Genomic DNA, 14,766 nt, shown 5'->3' with positions numbered 1-14,766 from the left:
TAATCTTCTGGTCAGAAGAGAAACTTGCTGCTATTTTGCTTGCTCCATTTAATAAAATATGCTCAACTGAACATATAAATTATTCATTTTGTAATATGACTAACTTGTAATTATTCTTCCATTCCTTTCTTGCCTTAAAAACATCATTTGTGAGGATGACTAAATAAAATTGATTTTGAGATGGGCAATACAATATTTGCAGACAGAAAATCTCATGCAAAATTAGTTCCTGAAAGGTTTTTGGTGATTTTTTTTTTTTTATTTATTCTCTAGTTTTCTACAGGAAAAGCACTTAAAAACAGCCTTCAAGTTCATAATAAACATGTGTAAGACAGCTAAAAAGACATGTGTGACTACCAGGCAGCACTTCAAGTAAGCTTGCTGATCACAGTCTGTAACAAAAAGATTAATATATTGTTTGGGATATTACCCTGATTCCATGTAATTTCAACTACTGTTTAAATTCACATAATTTACTAGCTATTTAGAGCCCAGTCTTCAGAGAAGCAGACTACCCACAGTTCCCAGACTAGAGCTGCAGTGGTAGTAATACAAGTCTGCAAGCCAGTCTCCAGTCCTCCACTGCATTACAGTTTAGATTAGCATGAAGCAATTGGAATTCCCCCTCCCCCAATACTGCTAGAGAGCAGCAATGAATTGCATCTCACCTAACTATGACTATATAAAGCTAGGTTAGTAGTTTATAATGGTTGTGTAGGCTTGTTCTCTAGCCAGTGGAGAGGGACGCCACTATCACATCTTAAAGAGATACTGGGTGGGTGGGTTGAATCACATTGGACAACTAGCTGAAACTAGATGTTTAACTTGGAGATGGATGGAGTGAGACAAGATTATTCCAATTCTTATTTCATAAGGCAAAGCTACTATTGCAGAATTAAAGAGCACTCTCTGAAAATGCTCTTAATTGTTAGACTCAAATATAACATGCTTCCTCTCAGAGGCCTTTCATTTCTGGGAGCACCCATGTCCTGAATGATGTAGTATTTCAGGGTAAGTACCAGAATGTGACTGAGACTACCTAAGAAAACAGTCAATGCTTATGTAGAGCACTTCCCAGTTAAAAGGATTTGATATTACTCCTACATTTTACTGTTTCTATTTCCCTCATATTTCTGTCTTCAGAAAGCAGTTCAATATTGCAGAAGACGAAGAAAAAAAAGAGAGAGATTAAGTAAAGGCATCTGCGGTGGCATTTTCATGATTTTACTTTGTTCTCTATCCAAAATTATAGAGACTGTGAAGACAGTCATTTGTTTTTAGAGTCAACAGAACTGACATTTGGTTTCAGGTGGCTCTTCTGGTAGTAACTTCTTCAGACTTGACCAGCAGGAGCGTCTAGGAAGCCTCCATATGGAAGACTGTTCCTACAAGCTCTCTCGTTCCATTCAAGATCTGGAGTAGGGAGCTGAGGGCATTGATCTAAGTGCTGTAAGCTTTACCACCACAAAAACATATTTTGAAAGAAGAGTGTGCACATCTACAAAGATCAGAGTTAAATGATTATGATATATGTGCCAGAGAGGTTTCATATGACCAAACAAGAAAGATGAAACTTACAGTTCAACTACGTCACTGTTGTTGTTCATGGAATTGGTAGAAGACCATATTTTGATCACGGTGGGATGCGTAGAGTTAGCATGTATATTCAGGAAACTTATTTTAAGTGTAGCTGACTTCGACTACTTATTATCTGTCATTCATTAACACAACTGTAAGTACTCTCACTGCCCAAGACAGAATTTCCATTAGATCTTTCCAATGCTTTATTTTTAGTTTGAGAAATTTTCCTCATCCTTTTCTAAAGAACAATGCTATATTTTGCCATGGACAGAAAGAAAAAGCTACAGTCCAGAAACTCATATAGGGACAAAGGTGAAATGAGTAGTTTTACATTCACTGTAATCTGGTATACACATTACCTTGAAGTAAAGCACGAATCCTAGGCCACGATCAGATACAGTGATGGGAGTCATGCAAAGAACTAGACATATTAGACTATTAAAAATCAGAAAAACACCACCACAAAGACTATTTAAACATTGATGGACTCAAGTACAAGCCCAGGACCTTGGCCAGGAAAGTCCCCTGATGATGTTGTATCCAAGTCAGGGCACAGTCAAGCATGAGCATATATGGTGGCAGGACTGCACTCAGGTGAATGCCAGACCAGTTAGCTTGCCTCCCAGTAGGTGTCTAGCTGTACAAGTGCTCCTTCAATGTTCCAGCATAAAATCAAACAGCACAGTGTCTCAGCTATCAGTGCCTGGAGCACAAGGTTTTGCTGTCTACAGGTACAGGTGGAACTCCAGCCCCCTCAGAAGCCCTGGTCTCCTCTGGTTTCATTCAGGAGCCAGAGAAGCAGGAGTTTGGCATTCTGAACAGTTTCCACACTATGGATCAAGTTGGTTGCAAACAACTGTTTGGTGTTCTTGCTAGGACATGGGAAGTATTTTGGTAGACTCTAGCGACAACCAGATACTAAACTACTTTATGTTGGACTCACCTAAAACTGGATGGTTCTTCTATACCACAATCCCACCCAAAGAACCAGCTATTATGGAATTCAACTATTATTCGCTCTTAGAAGTTCTGCCCAAATTATGTGCCTTGAATACAAATACTAAAGGAAAAAAGTTAATTAGGTTGCACTGAGTTTCCTTTCAGGCCTTTCTGAAAAAGAGATATTTCTGTATCATTTCATTGTTGGATGGTGAGCTGAGAACTAAAACTGAAAAAGAACTAGTGTTAAGGTGTGTAGGGGGGTGTTTTAAAAAAGAGGTTTAAAAATAATTACTGAAAATACTATGTATTACACCAAATAAAATAGTAAAATATTTAGTATAATTTTTCATGTAGTGTTCATAAATACTGTAATTTCTTAAACTTAAAATAATTTCAATATTTTTCTTCCATTAAGTCTTAATATACAAAGAAACACCACTGCATGGCTAATCTATCGGAACTAATTCTTGGCTAAGCTTTAAGTTGTAAGGGTCATGTAGCCCTGCAGATGGTAACCTTTGGATGAATCTGTGCTCCATACTGGAGGAACACTGATGTAGGTAGAACCCTTCCTTTTTTAACACATATAAGTAGATGTACTCAATTTATCAATTTGTTGTAGACAGGTGCAATTTAACCTCTAGCCTCTTTTTATAGGCTGTGGTTGCCTATCAGAGTTTGTTCTGCAGTTGTTTTTAGCCATACTGGTAAAGATTTCAGCCTTTCTATCATCTCTCGCTTTCTCTCATTTCCCTGAACTCTTCTTTTGACAGCTTGCTCTGGCTCTACTTCAGTTGAAATTCTTAACTTGCACGGGATTTTAGATGTCCACCAAAGTCTATTTTCCTACATTTCCTCTAGCGTTCTCTGTCTAGAATTCTAGTTTATTCTGTATAAGTATAGCTGTGGTTTTGCACCACATGTGTATGGTGCAGTGTCTGTGGGAGTGCCAAGCACCTCGATTCTGCTGTGCTTCCAGAGTCAGCAGGGAAGATGTACAGAAATGGAGAGCAAAGCTAAAGGCAGGTCCTCCAATCCTTCCTCTCTTAGTTAGAGGTAACTTCCTACCAACTTTAGTAACTGAAAGTTTATCAGTCAAGTTTCATGTCCTTACACAATTCCTTCTTTTAAACCCACCTATACAGTACTTCCATTCACTTCTTTCACTGTAGTATCCAAATACTTACAAATAATTCTGCTCACAAATTTACTAGATTTAGTGAAAATAGCTGGCACTTCAATATGAAGTCTAAATTAAAATAAACAAAAACCCCCCAATCTATACTACCATAGCTTTTAGTATACAATTGTAGTCACAGAAGAAAACCTTTTTCCTTCTTCATTCAGCATTACCTTACACATTGTAAGGGTGTTTTTTGTTTGGTTGGTTTTTTTTTTTTTTTTTTAAACACTCAACCACAAACCAGTGTGTCTCCCTCCCAGGATGCTCCTTCACTCTCCAATAACCTTTTATTTAGAATTTTGGAAATGGTTGGATGGGTACAAACCTGAGGACCATTACCCGTGTTCTAAGAACAGATGCCACAACTCACTTTTAAAGATACAGACAAGTTTTAAGGCTTGGTTTTCTAGGGAAATGAGTTTATATCAGCTATGCACTCCTGCCTTTTGCAATAATTTCTGGCTTTGTTAGCCAATTCCCATCCCATCTGACAAAGGACTACAGGCCTCAGGATGACATTAAAAGGCTAAGTTGGTGGGTGGGTTGAGGGGATGCAGAACACGCTCACTTGGTGGCTTCATTGAAGGCAAAGAATGCAACATGAGCTCATCCCATATTAAAGACCAGAGTACCTGCATAGGATATCTAACTGCAGACACAAACATGTAGAGTCTGGCTTTACTGGCTCCACATTATCACAACTGTTATTTTGTGTGGTGCACTGGGCAGCATGGCCACGGCTGACTAGCAGAAATATGGTGCAGTTTCACCATGATGCTGTATCTTGATGATGACGTAAAAATGGATTGAATAGTCTAAAATAATAGCATTAGCAATACAAACCAAAGAGGAACTTACCCTTTAACTGAGAAGATCACTCAGAGTAATTTAAATGACTAGAAATATTTACTACACATCTATAGATGTCTAGTAGTAGATCAGTCTAGCTACTTTTAAGCTATCTTCTAGGCAAGACAGAAGTCAAGCTTTATATGCTGCCTTGCCAGGAAAGGAGGAGGTTGCTAATTTCCTAGCTGCTTTCTTGCACAGGCTGTGTTTACTTGGTGAAGAGCTTATTTCCAGCCAGTTTTTTTTGTACCAGCTGTTACACACTTCCAGAATGTGTCTGATTTTGGGCGAAGGCAGAGATATTCTGCTGATAATGTAACCCCATATATATTCCTGTAATGTTCACATTATAAACCTATCTGCCTTAGATTTTGGAGACAACAGAATGTAATATTAACATTTTGAACAATTAGCACTTCATTAATATTTGATTGACACATAATAGCAATTATTATATTAAAGATTATCTAGTTTTGATGTGCATATACCAACAGAAGGCTGGGTTACTAATAGTTTTGCAGAAACAGAATATACTTCTGGATGAATAACACTAACAACATAAATTGATTTTTCTATTGGATATACACTTAGCTGAAGGCAGGGCAAAAATTCCTCTATTTTTGGTATACATTTCAAATATATTCTTAAAGTGCATTTGAAGAAAGTTATCCCAATGCATCCTTCTGAAGGCAACAAAAGGAGTCATAAAATTCCCAGATATGACCCTCAAAACTCAATGAATACACTAAATGCGATAAAAGGAAGGATCATCTTACTTAATACCACTCTCCCCGCACCTTACTCAGTTTTGCTGCTTATGTCTGAGTCACATAGATGTTCAAAAAAGGGTAGTAGCATCTCACTTACCTTTCCTTTCAATTAAAAGGAATGTAGTAGTACAAAACATATGGGCTAAAGCACTTGTCAGCAAAGCAAAGAGCGTGAAGGTCATTTATAAATGGACATCAGCATTTGTTTCCATGTTGAAACAACAGTCTATCAGGGCACTTGTCATTTATCAGTCCCCTTTCCCACCACAGAGGATGTTCAAGACTTAAAAGCAAGGTAGGAAAGTTTGATCCCTCACAAACCCCTAATGTAAAAAAATTACTGTCCTGGAATGCTCAATTTTAAGTATCTTGGTAGGATTTTACTTCAGAACACCTGTATGCATGTATGCTTGTGGCTGGTGAAAACGACAAAAAAAAACCACTCAACACAAACAAAAAAAGCCCAAACACACACAACCTCCAAACTACCATTTCTGGTCTCTCTGCAAAGAAACTATGTAACCCCTTCCTTACCACCAAAACCAAACACAACAGCCACAACCAGCCAATAGTAACTTCTAAAGTCAAATCATTTTTCAAGAATATGTATTTCAGGAAAATAATTACGTACTGCATCAGATGACACTTATGGTCTGGATCCTTCCTGAAGTAGCTAACTGACTTTGTTCAAAAGAATTGCTGTGTAATTCAAGAACTGCTGTGTAATTCATTGGTTTGTCTAACAAACATGGGCAAAACTTCCTTTTTCTTGCATCTTACTAGACTGCTTGTGCAATTTAGTAGTTATACATACCGGTCTTCTCTTATACACTAGGTATATGAAATGCAAGAGGTTGACAACCAAAAACACAGAATTCCAGATCATTATGTCCAAGGCACAACGGTAGAGTGTAGCCCAAATGATGAACAATGCACATCCTGTAAAAATTTAAAAAAAAAAAAGGAACTTAAATTTCACTGAACAATAAACACATTCGTACAAAGCCATCAAGAATGCGTCCACTGGGTGTAATTACACTGAAAAGCAATATATTCTACAAGCTTTACTACAGTTAGGCTCTGTGGATCAATGCATGCACTGGCAGCATGAGCTAATCCACTACAAGGCTACGAACAGGCACCGAGAGCAGGCTAACAGCAGACTGCAGTCCTATTGCAATACTGGAGCAACAATAATTCAGATCAGGACTGGGGAAAGCAGAGAGGTGCAGCCCACAATGGCCTGTTACTAAAATGAAGTAGAAATGGGATCAGCAAAAACTGTATCTTAAGTACAAAAAAAAAAAGCTAACAAAAAACCAAACCAATCAATCCACAAAAATTAAGCAGCTCATAAAACTTTATTACTAGTATTGCATTAATTAGCAAACAAGACCCTAAAAATGAATGGTTGTTGTTCATATCAGTAACATTCATATCCAACTAGCGAGCAGTAGTTGCACAAAAGTTTAAGTCACACGCAGATATTTTTGAAAATTTAAAGGAAGTATCATTGCTGCATTTTGACAAGGTCACAGCAAGAACCTGGATTCTCTTGTACAACAAAGAAAATTTCTTTTTTTAGTCACTTTACTTTGAACAATGACAACTGCTTTAAAAGATAAGGCATGCTGTATGATTATGTATTCTATTTTTAGCCTACGAAGACAATACTTATCAAATGATAGATTATGCATCAGTGAGTCTCTCCCAGATAACTGTGAGCCTACTGTCTGATAGAGATGGCTGTAGAGGTCACAGATACATTTTCCCTTAAGTTTTGTGCAAAGACAACAAGGAGAAGGTGCCAAATTAGCGTCCCTTCCCCCTTTCACCCTGAAGATAATGCTGAATTCATGAACTCAGTACTATCTGTTCTGTCTGGGTTGTTGACTGGCCAGGCAGCACTTACATACAGATCAGAAAAGCCAAAATACGGTGACTCTTGATCAGCTGGTTAATTAGACTACAAGGGATGGGAGGATACAAGGTCTGGAAGTATTTAAGAGGAGCAATATTGTGGAGCAGCACAGAGGTGGGGCAGGGTCATCAAAGCAAAGGGGACAGATCCCTAGGAACCAGGCTTCATTACTTATGCTGCCCACAGAGTAAATTTGCTTCCAGCTGCCACCTCAGCTTGCCAAACCCTGATTCCATATCTGCTCAAACTGCAACAAGACCTACAGACCAAAGTGTCAAGCTCAGCAAGTGCAGAGCTCCCATTGCTTTTTAAAATAAGAACTACACAGACAATAGGTCTTGCAATGCTCAGACCCTTGTCATCAGTGCAGTCTGTTTTAATAAGTTATCCTATAATAGCTATAAAAAAGAAAAGGCAAGATCATTGTAAATTGAACCATAGAAGTTTATCATAGAATTGACCCGTACTATAGATAATAATAAGCATTCTCCCTTAAAAATACTTAAGCATGCTCTGTGTTGTGATACACTCGGGTTTATCTTTCTTACACTGCAATGACTCACTACTTCTCCTTTGATCACAAAGACCTTGTCCCACACAAAGTACAGGGGCTTTGAAATAGCTGTGGGACCACAAGAGGGTTACAAATGACACCATGCTTGCTCAGTCTCAAGTATGCCAAATGTAGTTTTTCCTCTGAAGTCCAATTTTGGTGTTGCAAGATGCCTATAGTGGTGGAGGAAATATGACTGACTTCAGGAGAACACAGACTGCACTCCATATTGAAAGCCTGCACTTCTAAATCGGCAATGAAAATAAGGCTGGTGACCCACAAGTGCCATATGTTTAAACCCACATTTAAAGAACATGGGGGCTGACATCAAGCATCTCAAGGAAAACCTCACCTACTGCAGCAGGTGCACCAGCCAACAGACAGTCCCAGTACTTACTTGAAACCTAAAATTAAGGTCTTAACGATCCATAGACTTAACTGTGATTTGGAATTTAATGAATTTTAAGCAGCCAGTCACATCTGAAGTAAACAGGGTCCACTTGTTCTCAAGTTGACATCTTCATAGGTTTGAAACTAAGTTAAATTCCTGGGAAATTTTAAGAGCCTAGGCACACATAACCTTTCTAGAAAAGATATGTCAGGGTAAGAATAGACCCCCACTTACACCAAAAATACCTTCAGCAGAGTACAACGACCATCAATATGGGCTGTAACTTCACCGTAAGCTGAAGGGACCAGCTCCGTAATGGTCGCAAACTGCTATTTCTGTCACAGGAAAGTCGCAAATCTCTCCAGAATAATTCTCCTACCTATGGTGAGCAGGCCTCGCAGAAAAATCATATGAAGGTTCAGAGTAGTTGGAATAACCAGTCCAACTGCAAAGCAAATATTTGCCACATGGAAAACAAGATGATGAATCTCTTTCCAGTTTTCACATGCAGTCTCATTGAAAGGCACAAGGGTGGCATTTTTTAAGTCTGGAATAAAACCTAGTGGAGTAACAGTGAGTGGGCTCATTGCTGTAGTATTCATCTTGGAGACTCCTGCAATGAGAGAGAGAGAGAAAAAAAATCACCATGCATTAAACTGAAATATATTAGACATACACATTGATTTTAGGGTTATTTTCTCTCTTCCCAGGATGTATTTTCCATTATCATTCATGGGAAGAAAAAAAAAATCTACAAATGCTTTAAAAGGGTAAGCTAGATGTATAGTTCAGTAATGCTTTACTATCTCTTTCACCTAAGCGCTACGCTTGAAGACTGGTACATTTCAAAATTTGGACCATATGCACATAAAACAGCACTGCTTGAACACTAGCTACTGTGACTGTCATTGCTCAATACAACATCCTATGTATTCTTCCCAGTCCTACACAAATAAAAAAAAAATCACATTTCAGCCTACCGTTTATTGAATGGGTCCACAATCTTAGGCAAAGTAAATATTTTAGAGAACTTAACAACCTAGATGAGAACTGAAAGAAAAAAAAAGGCTTATGTAGTGTAAGTCTCTTTTATGGCATACAAAGCTGCTCTTCTAAATAAGGAATGGAAGGTCTTAAAGGAGGAACATGTGCTGCTTGGTTGATTAAAAGAAAGCCAACAAACCATACAAAAATCAAAACCAAAGACAGTCTTAGCTTCTGGCTTTCTTGCAGTATTTGCAGGATCATTTGGAGGTCTCCTAAGTCACATACTGTTTTGCACACATTAACCAGAGTAGGCAAAAAACCCTAAACCACTTTTGAGAACAGTAAATAAAAACTACCATTTCTCCTCCTAGTTGATCAGATGCTACCAAGTCAGAAAGGGAGATGCCCAGGCTGCTAAGTTATGACAAGGTTGCCAGTCTTTCAGGGAAATCACTTGGTCTACCTAGTATGAGTAAGCTTGCAAGACCTTTGGCTGCCTGTGGAAAACAAGACAGTTTAAAAAGCTGATTTCTCATCTAAAAATACATAGGGTGTTTTTTTTGTTGTTGTTGTAATAATACATCTAGCATATTCTCCTTTCACACCAACTAAAAGAAATATATCTGTGGGCAAATATCTTCCCAATACAAAGTAAAAAATTCCTATTAAAAACAAACCACAAAGAGAAACAAAGATTTCCAGACACTACCTTTAAAATCTTGAAAGCTGGTCTCTCTAGGGAACTTCAGTCAGTGTTACAAGCACTCCAGAAGGTCTTCTCAACCCAGAGCAGTTCCCAGCTGGACAAACACGACTGTTCCTAGACGGACTGTCATAAACACAGCAGAAACGTATGGTCGCCCACTGCCACAGCAGTAGAGATTATATGGAGCTCTGCTTGAGTCTTATTAATGAAATACATGCACATATCACTGAGCAAACAGGCTCCGTAACATACAACACGGTGGAACTTGCATTCAAGTAATTCTGCAGAGACAGTGCACGTCCCTGCCGTGTGTGCTTACTAACTGTCATGTAATTCACCTGCTCAGCAGACGATTTTGAGTCACGGTTAATACAGTCAATATTTCCTGCAGACTGGAATACACTCAGCATCTCTCTGTTACTTCAGAGTGCTTCTTGGGCTGTGAAGTAATTTTGAGTTGCTTCATCCATTCTTTTTATTATTTTCCTCCCAAGCAACTTGTGTACAAGGCATAAGCAAGCTGGACAATTTCTGAAATTAATCAGTCTTTTAAATCGCTTTTTAAAGTAGCGGGAAGAAAGAAATCAGAAATAAAACCTCCACCCTCTGATAGTTCCCCTCCAATGCAGAGAGCCTGTCACAGCTAAGGCATGCTACAGAACACGCAGAGGCATCTTGCGGGATCAAATGCTAGCACGGACATAGTGCTATCCACGTCTGGAGAGAAATGATTTTCAAATTAAAAAAAAAAAATTACCTATTTTTTACCAAAATACATGATTCACTTATTTTTTAAAAGCTCACTTTCCTATTTTCATTCCTACATTAGTAACTTACATAGGTTAATTAAAATGTGGGGTTTCAGCATAAACAAGTTCTACACTAAATTGTTATCCATAACCACGGTGCCCAAACAAATTCACAGTCCAGGTATCACACAGGCACCATCCTAACACGCTCCTATTTTCTTTCAGCTCTCTCGCGCGACTTAGCGCCAGAGCCACGAGAGCAGTGCCGCTGTCCTGACAAAGCCACTCACACACGGAGCGAAAGCCTGAGCCCGTTCGAGGCTGCAGGACCAGCATTTTAATGCGCTCACAAACAGAAGATAATTGCTAACCGGATAACTGTGTTTGTGCTCATCTGACACCTCATCACCATGCTCCTGTTGTTTTCAAACAATATAAACCCCCTACACTGGAACAGCAGGATCTCTAGATCTTTTGCAAAAAGTTGTCAGCCAGTTTTCTAGCTACATTCAGTCCTTCACTGCCTAGTCATCTGCCAATACAAGCACCACTTAACGTGCCAAGAGAAGGAGTAAAGACAACCAAACTCACATACAGATACAGAACCAGCCGTAACTCTACCAACTCATCTCAAGATCAAAACGGGCTGCAAGAAGTAACTTCAGCTGCATCTGATTACAAACCAAAGCAGCTTTCCAGATGCCTGATTTTTTTAATAGCAAAATTTTCTACTGTATCACCCGGAGAATAGAAGCTACCTGACCCTAAGACTTGGCTGTAAAGCATCACACATTTGAAGACTGGAAACCCAACGAGCCAAATCAACGATACAACATGCGACAATCTCATTCTCCTCACAACCCAGCCAAAACACGGCTGCCCTTGTTAGCCGCAATTACTGACGCCACAACCCACCTGCCAGAAACTGTCATAACGGGAAGATGTTTCTCCAACAAGTGTTGACCAAGTCATTTAAAGCTCTCAATAATAAAGAGTCCACAGCTGTAACAACAAGGTGTTCAATGCTTTTGAAAGTCTGGGCCACCTACTTAATTGCCTAAATTAGAACCTAGGAACCTAAATCTAGCCACCTTTTTTTTTTTTTTAATAAGCCTTGTCTTTAACACATTGAAGTCTTTATATGATGACATTTGAACTTACTACTCACAAATAAACATTGCAGCACCATTAACGTACTGCAAAACAGTGGAAAGCTGCTGAACTTCTCTGTCAACACGGTATTTTAAAGCTGGCAGAAATAGATTGATGCTATCTGCAAAATGACACAAGGACAGATTGCGATACCGGCTCTGAAGGAGAGCTGCCCATGAATTTCAAGTAGGGAGCCTGTTTGAGCACCAACAAAACAGGCATGCAGGCAGATTTACAAGCTGTAACCCAAAATGTTTGTCCACAGGTAACACCAGAAAGACAAATATTCAAAATAACATCTCTCTAATTTTAGGTCAATTCTTTAGTCCTAATGTCTACTGTTGTCAAATAATATTGAAGGATTAGCAAAAAATCTGCTGTTCAACAGACAGACAAGCAATTGTCATTTCCTAGCCTCTGCTATCTCGGAGTCAAAAATTAGTTTTGGAAGTACAGAAACAGGCCTTTAAAACTTTAAATTAGTGTTATGCATGCTCAGGATTAATACAGCATAAGACTTCAAAGTCTTAGGCTTAAGTCTTCCATACCTGAAGACATGTATTAATATCAGAAGTCAAAAATGCAACAAACATTGTTTTTGTTTGTTTTGAAAAATTTGTTTTCCAAAATTTTTGGAAAAATTGGGGAAATAGTGTCAACTGAAATGAAATAAAAAATTGGGGAATAAAAAAAATTGGGAAATAAAAAATTGGGGAAATAGTGTCTACTGAAATGAAAGCTTTAAGGAGCATTAGACAAATAATTAAAAGAATATTTTTAATATCCAGTAAAGTAATTTTTCTTTCATATGGATTTAGATTTACTAAACTAAGAGTTTAAAAAGCCAGCTGATTGAAAACTCAAGCCAGTTCGTTGTCTAAACAGGGAAAAAAAAAAGAACAAATATAAAAAAAAATGTCCACTCAGTGACACCTTAACATTGAATCTATCAGAAATAAGTATCATTAACAACAAAGCCTATTAATTGCTTTTTTGCGCATGAATTTGCTAGAGTTAAGGTAAGATCATGGTTTTAGGTCTGAAAATACAAATTCTCAGAATGTAAATGAGGTGAGCTATACTCTAAGATTTTTCTGTGCTCAGGACATCTTTATACAAGAGGTCAAGCTTTGGAAAGCCATTCCCAAAAGTATTTAGTCCCTACATCTTCAGGCACAAAGATACCTTTAAAAAAAAAAAAATTAGGGGTTTTACGGATACCTACAACACACTTACAGAAGAGAGATGTAGAAGAAAATTTTAAAGCAGTTGGTTCTAGTAGGAGAACAGGTCAGCCAAGCTGATATGGGACAGTGCATAGCGTCCCACTCACGTCGTCATCCACTTTACTGAGATTATTCGTGTCCCGCAGCTTTACTGCTCAACATTATTGAGGTGACCTTCTCAAAGTTTTGCTTGAATATGTTTGTATAACTTTACAGTCATTGCAACTATACAGTCCATCATTTATGTAGATGGATTTTCTGAGTCTAGAGAAAACAAAAATTGAAAAATAAAAAAACCAACAAGGTTTTTTTTTTAAATCATATCTGAAGAACTTTAACTACTTTTCTATGGTCCTGTAGCACAAAACCTGCATAGAGAATTTAGACAACCAATTTCTTTGCTTTTGTGAGCTGAAGACAAACTATTAGCATTAGTAAGTTAATTACAGTTTAAGTTACCATTTTCCTTTTTATAATGAAGTAGGAGTGAATGGAAAAGTGGGTAAGAAAAGATGTAGTTCAGTATGCTCTTCGGGGCAAGGTCTTTTCCATGAAACAAGTCGTTAACTACAGAAATTTGTTAGCCTTACTCTACACTTTATTCTAGACAAAATTTAACGGCATTTTCATTCTGCATATTTAACAAAAATAACCACGCCACGAGAAACACTCTTACATACGCTCAACACAACAGCAGCATAGCTGCACTACGGCAATGGAAGTTTGCTAACTGTCTGCGAGCTCACTCTCCGATTTGATTACACTGCACGCAGATGTGCGGAAAGCCCGCGCCGAGGGACGCCACCGCAGCTGTCACCCCGCAGCCCTGCTTTTCACCCGTGCCTCCGAAGCTTCATTTTAGCCCACAACCTGCGAACACCAAACCCGCCGTTTATATATATATATATATATATATATAAATAACCAAGCAACCCGTTCCTTTCGCCCCCAAGGGCCACTTCCAAGGCAGTGCCCGCCCGCAGGAAGGGCACCAGCGGAGCCCCCGCTCGCCGGGCGCCCGTCGGGGCTGTGACCGGGGCGGGCAGGACCGCGCCCGGCAGCCGCGCCCGCGGCGAGCCCCCGAGCGGGGAAGGCCGAGAGCGGGGCAGGGGCGCGCTCCCCCGCCCGCCGCCGCCGGCGGAGCGGCTCCCGCACGGACCCGCCGCCCACCCCTCCTGCCGCCGCCGCCCCCGGGGGCCGAGGGACCCGACGACGCTGGCGCCGGCCGCCCGCAGCCAGCCGGGGGCACCCACCGCCGCCCAGGTAACCCGCCCCGCCGGCCGCTCGCTCGCTCGCTCCCTCCCCGGCCGTCCCCTCCCCGGTGCCGCCGGCGCACGGCGGCGGGAGCGCCCCTTACCTGCCCCGCGCCCCCGGAAAAGTTTCCCGGACGGGACGGGCTCAGGCTGCCGCTCCCGACACCGCCGGCACCAGGTCCCACCACGGCCACCCAGCCGCCGCTGTGACTAAAATAGGCAGAAGCGGGCGGGAGGCTGCGGGCGGCGCCAGCTCCGGGGCCGGCACCGAGCGGCCGCAGCACGCAGGCGCCTCCCGCCGGCCCCGGGGGGCTGCGGGCGGCGGGGCCGCGGGGCGAGGCGCGGCCGCCAGGGGGCGGGGCGGGGCGGGGCGGGGCGGGGCGGGGCGGGGCGGGGCGGGGCGGGGCGGGGCGGGGCGGGGCGGGGCGGGGCGGGGCGGGGGGCGCAGAGGTCTGGGGGCAGCCCCTGCTCCCCCTTGGGCTGCAGGCGTCACCTGGGCTCCC

General features: G+C 40.9%; 1 protein-coding gene across 3 annotated transcripts in view; it reads right to left on the bottom strand.

Moving 5' to 3' along the window:
- The window catches only part of POPDC1 (popeye domain cAMP effector 1), a 32,485-nt gene extending 17,920 nt beyond the window's left edge, over positions 1-14,565 (bottom strand). Inside the window, exons 1-5 of one of the 3 annotated variants that reach the window (XM_087775242.1) lie at positions 14,368-14,565; positions 9,887-10,006; positions 9,171-9,240; positions 8,570-8,803; positions 6,140-6,264 (exon numbers count right to left, since the gene is read on the bottom strand). In XM_087775242.1, coding sequence (XP_087631368.1) covers positions 6,140-6,264; positions 8,570-8,792 — 348 coding nt within the window. In that variant the 5' untranslated portion in view covers positions 8,793-8,803; positions 9,171-9,240; positions 9,887-10,006; positions 14,368-14,565. Of the gene's footprint in view, positions 1-6,139; positions 6,265-8,569; positions 8,804-9,170; positions 9,241-9,886; positions 10,026-14,367 lie in introns of those variants that run through there. The other 2 variants (XM_087775240.1, XM_087775241.1) reach the window with 2 other exon arrangements.
- Positions 14,566-14,766: the final 201 nt, after the last annotated feature.

The sequence above is a fragment of the Nipponia nippon genome, unplaced genomic scaffold (genome assembly GCF_047370975.1).
Source record: "Nipponia nippon isolate SJK-2023a ecotype South Korea unplaced genomic scaffold, ASM4737097v1 scaffold_4, whole genome shotgun sequence".
In the NCBI taxonomy this organism is placed as follows: domain Eukaryota; kingdom Metazoa; phylum Chordata; class Aves; order Pelecaniformes; family Threskiornithidae; genus Nipponia; species Nipponia nippon.
The sequence above is the reverse complement of the archived record's forward strand: the minus strand, read 5'-3'. Positions and strand labels throughout refer to the sequence as shown.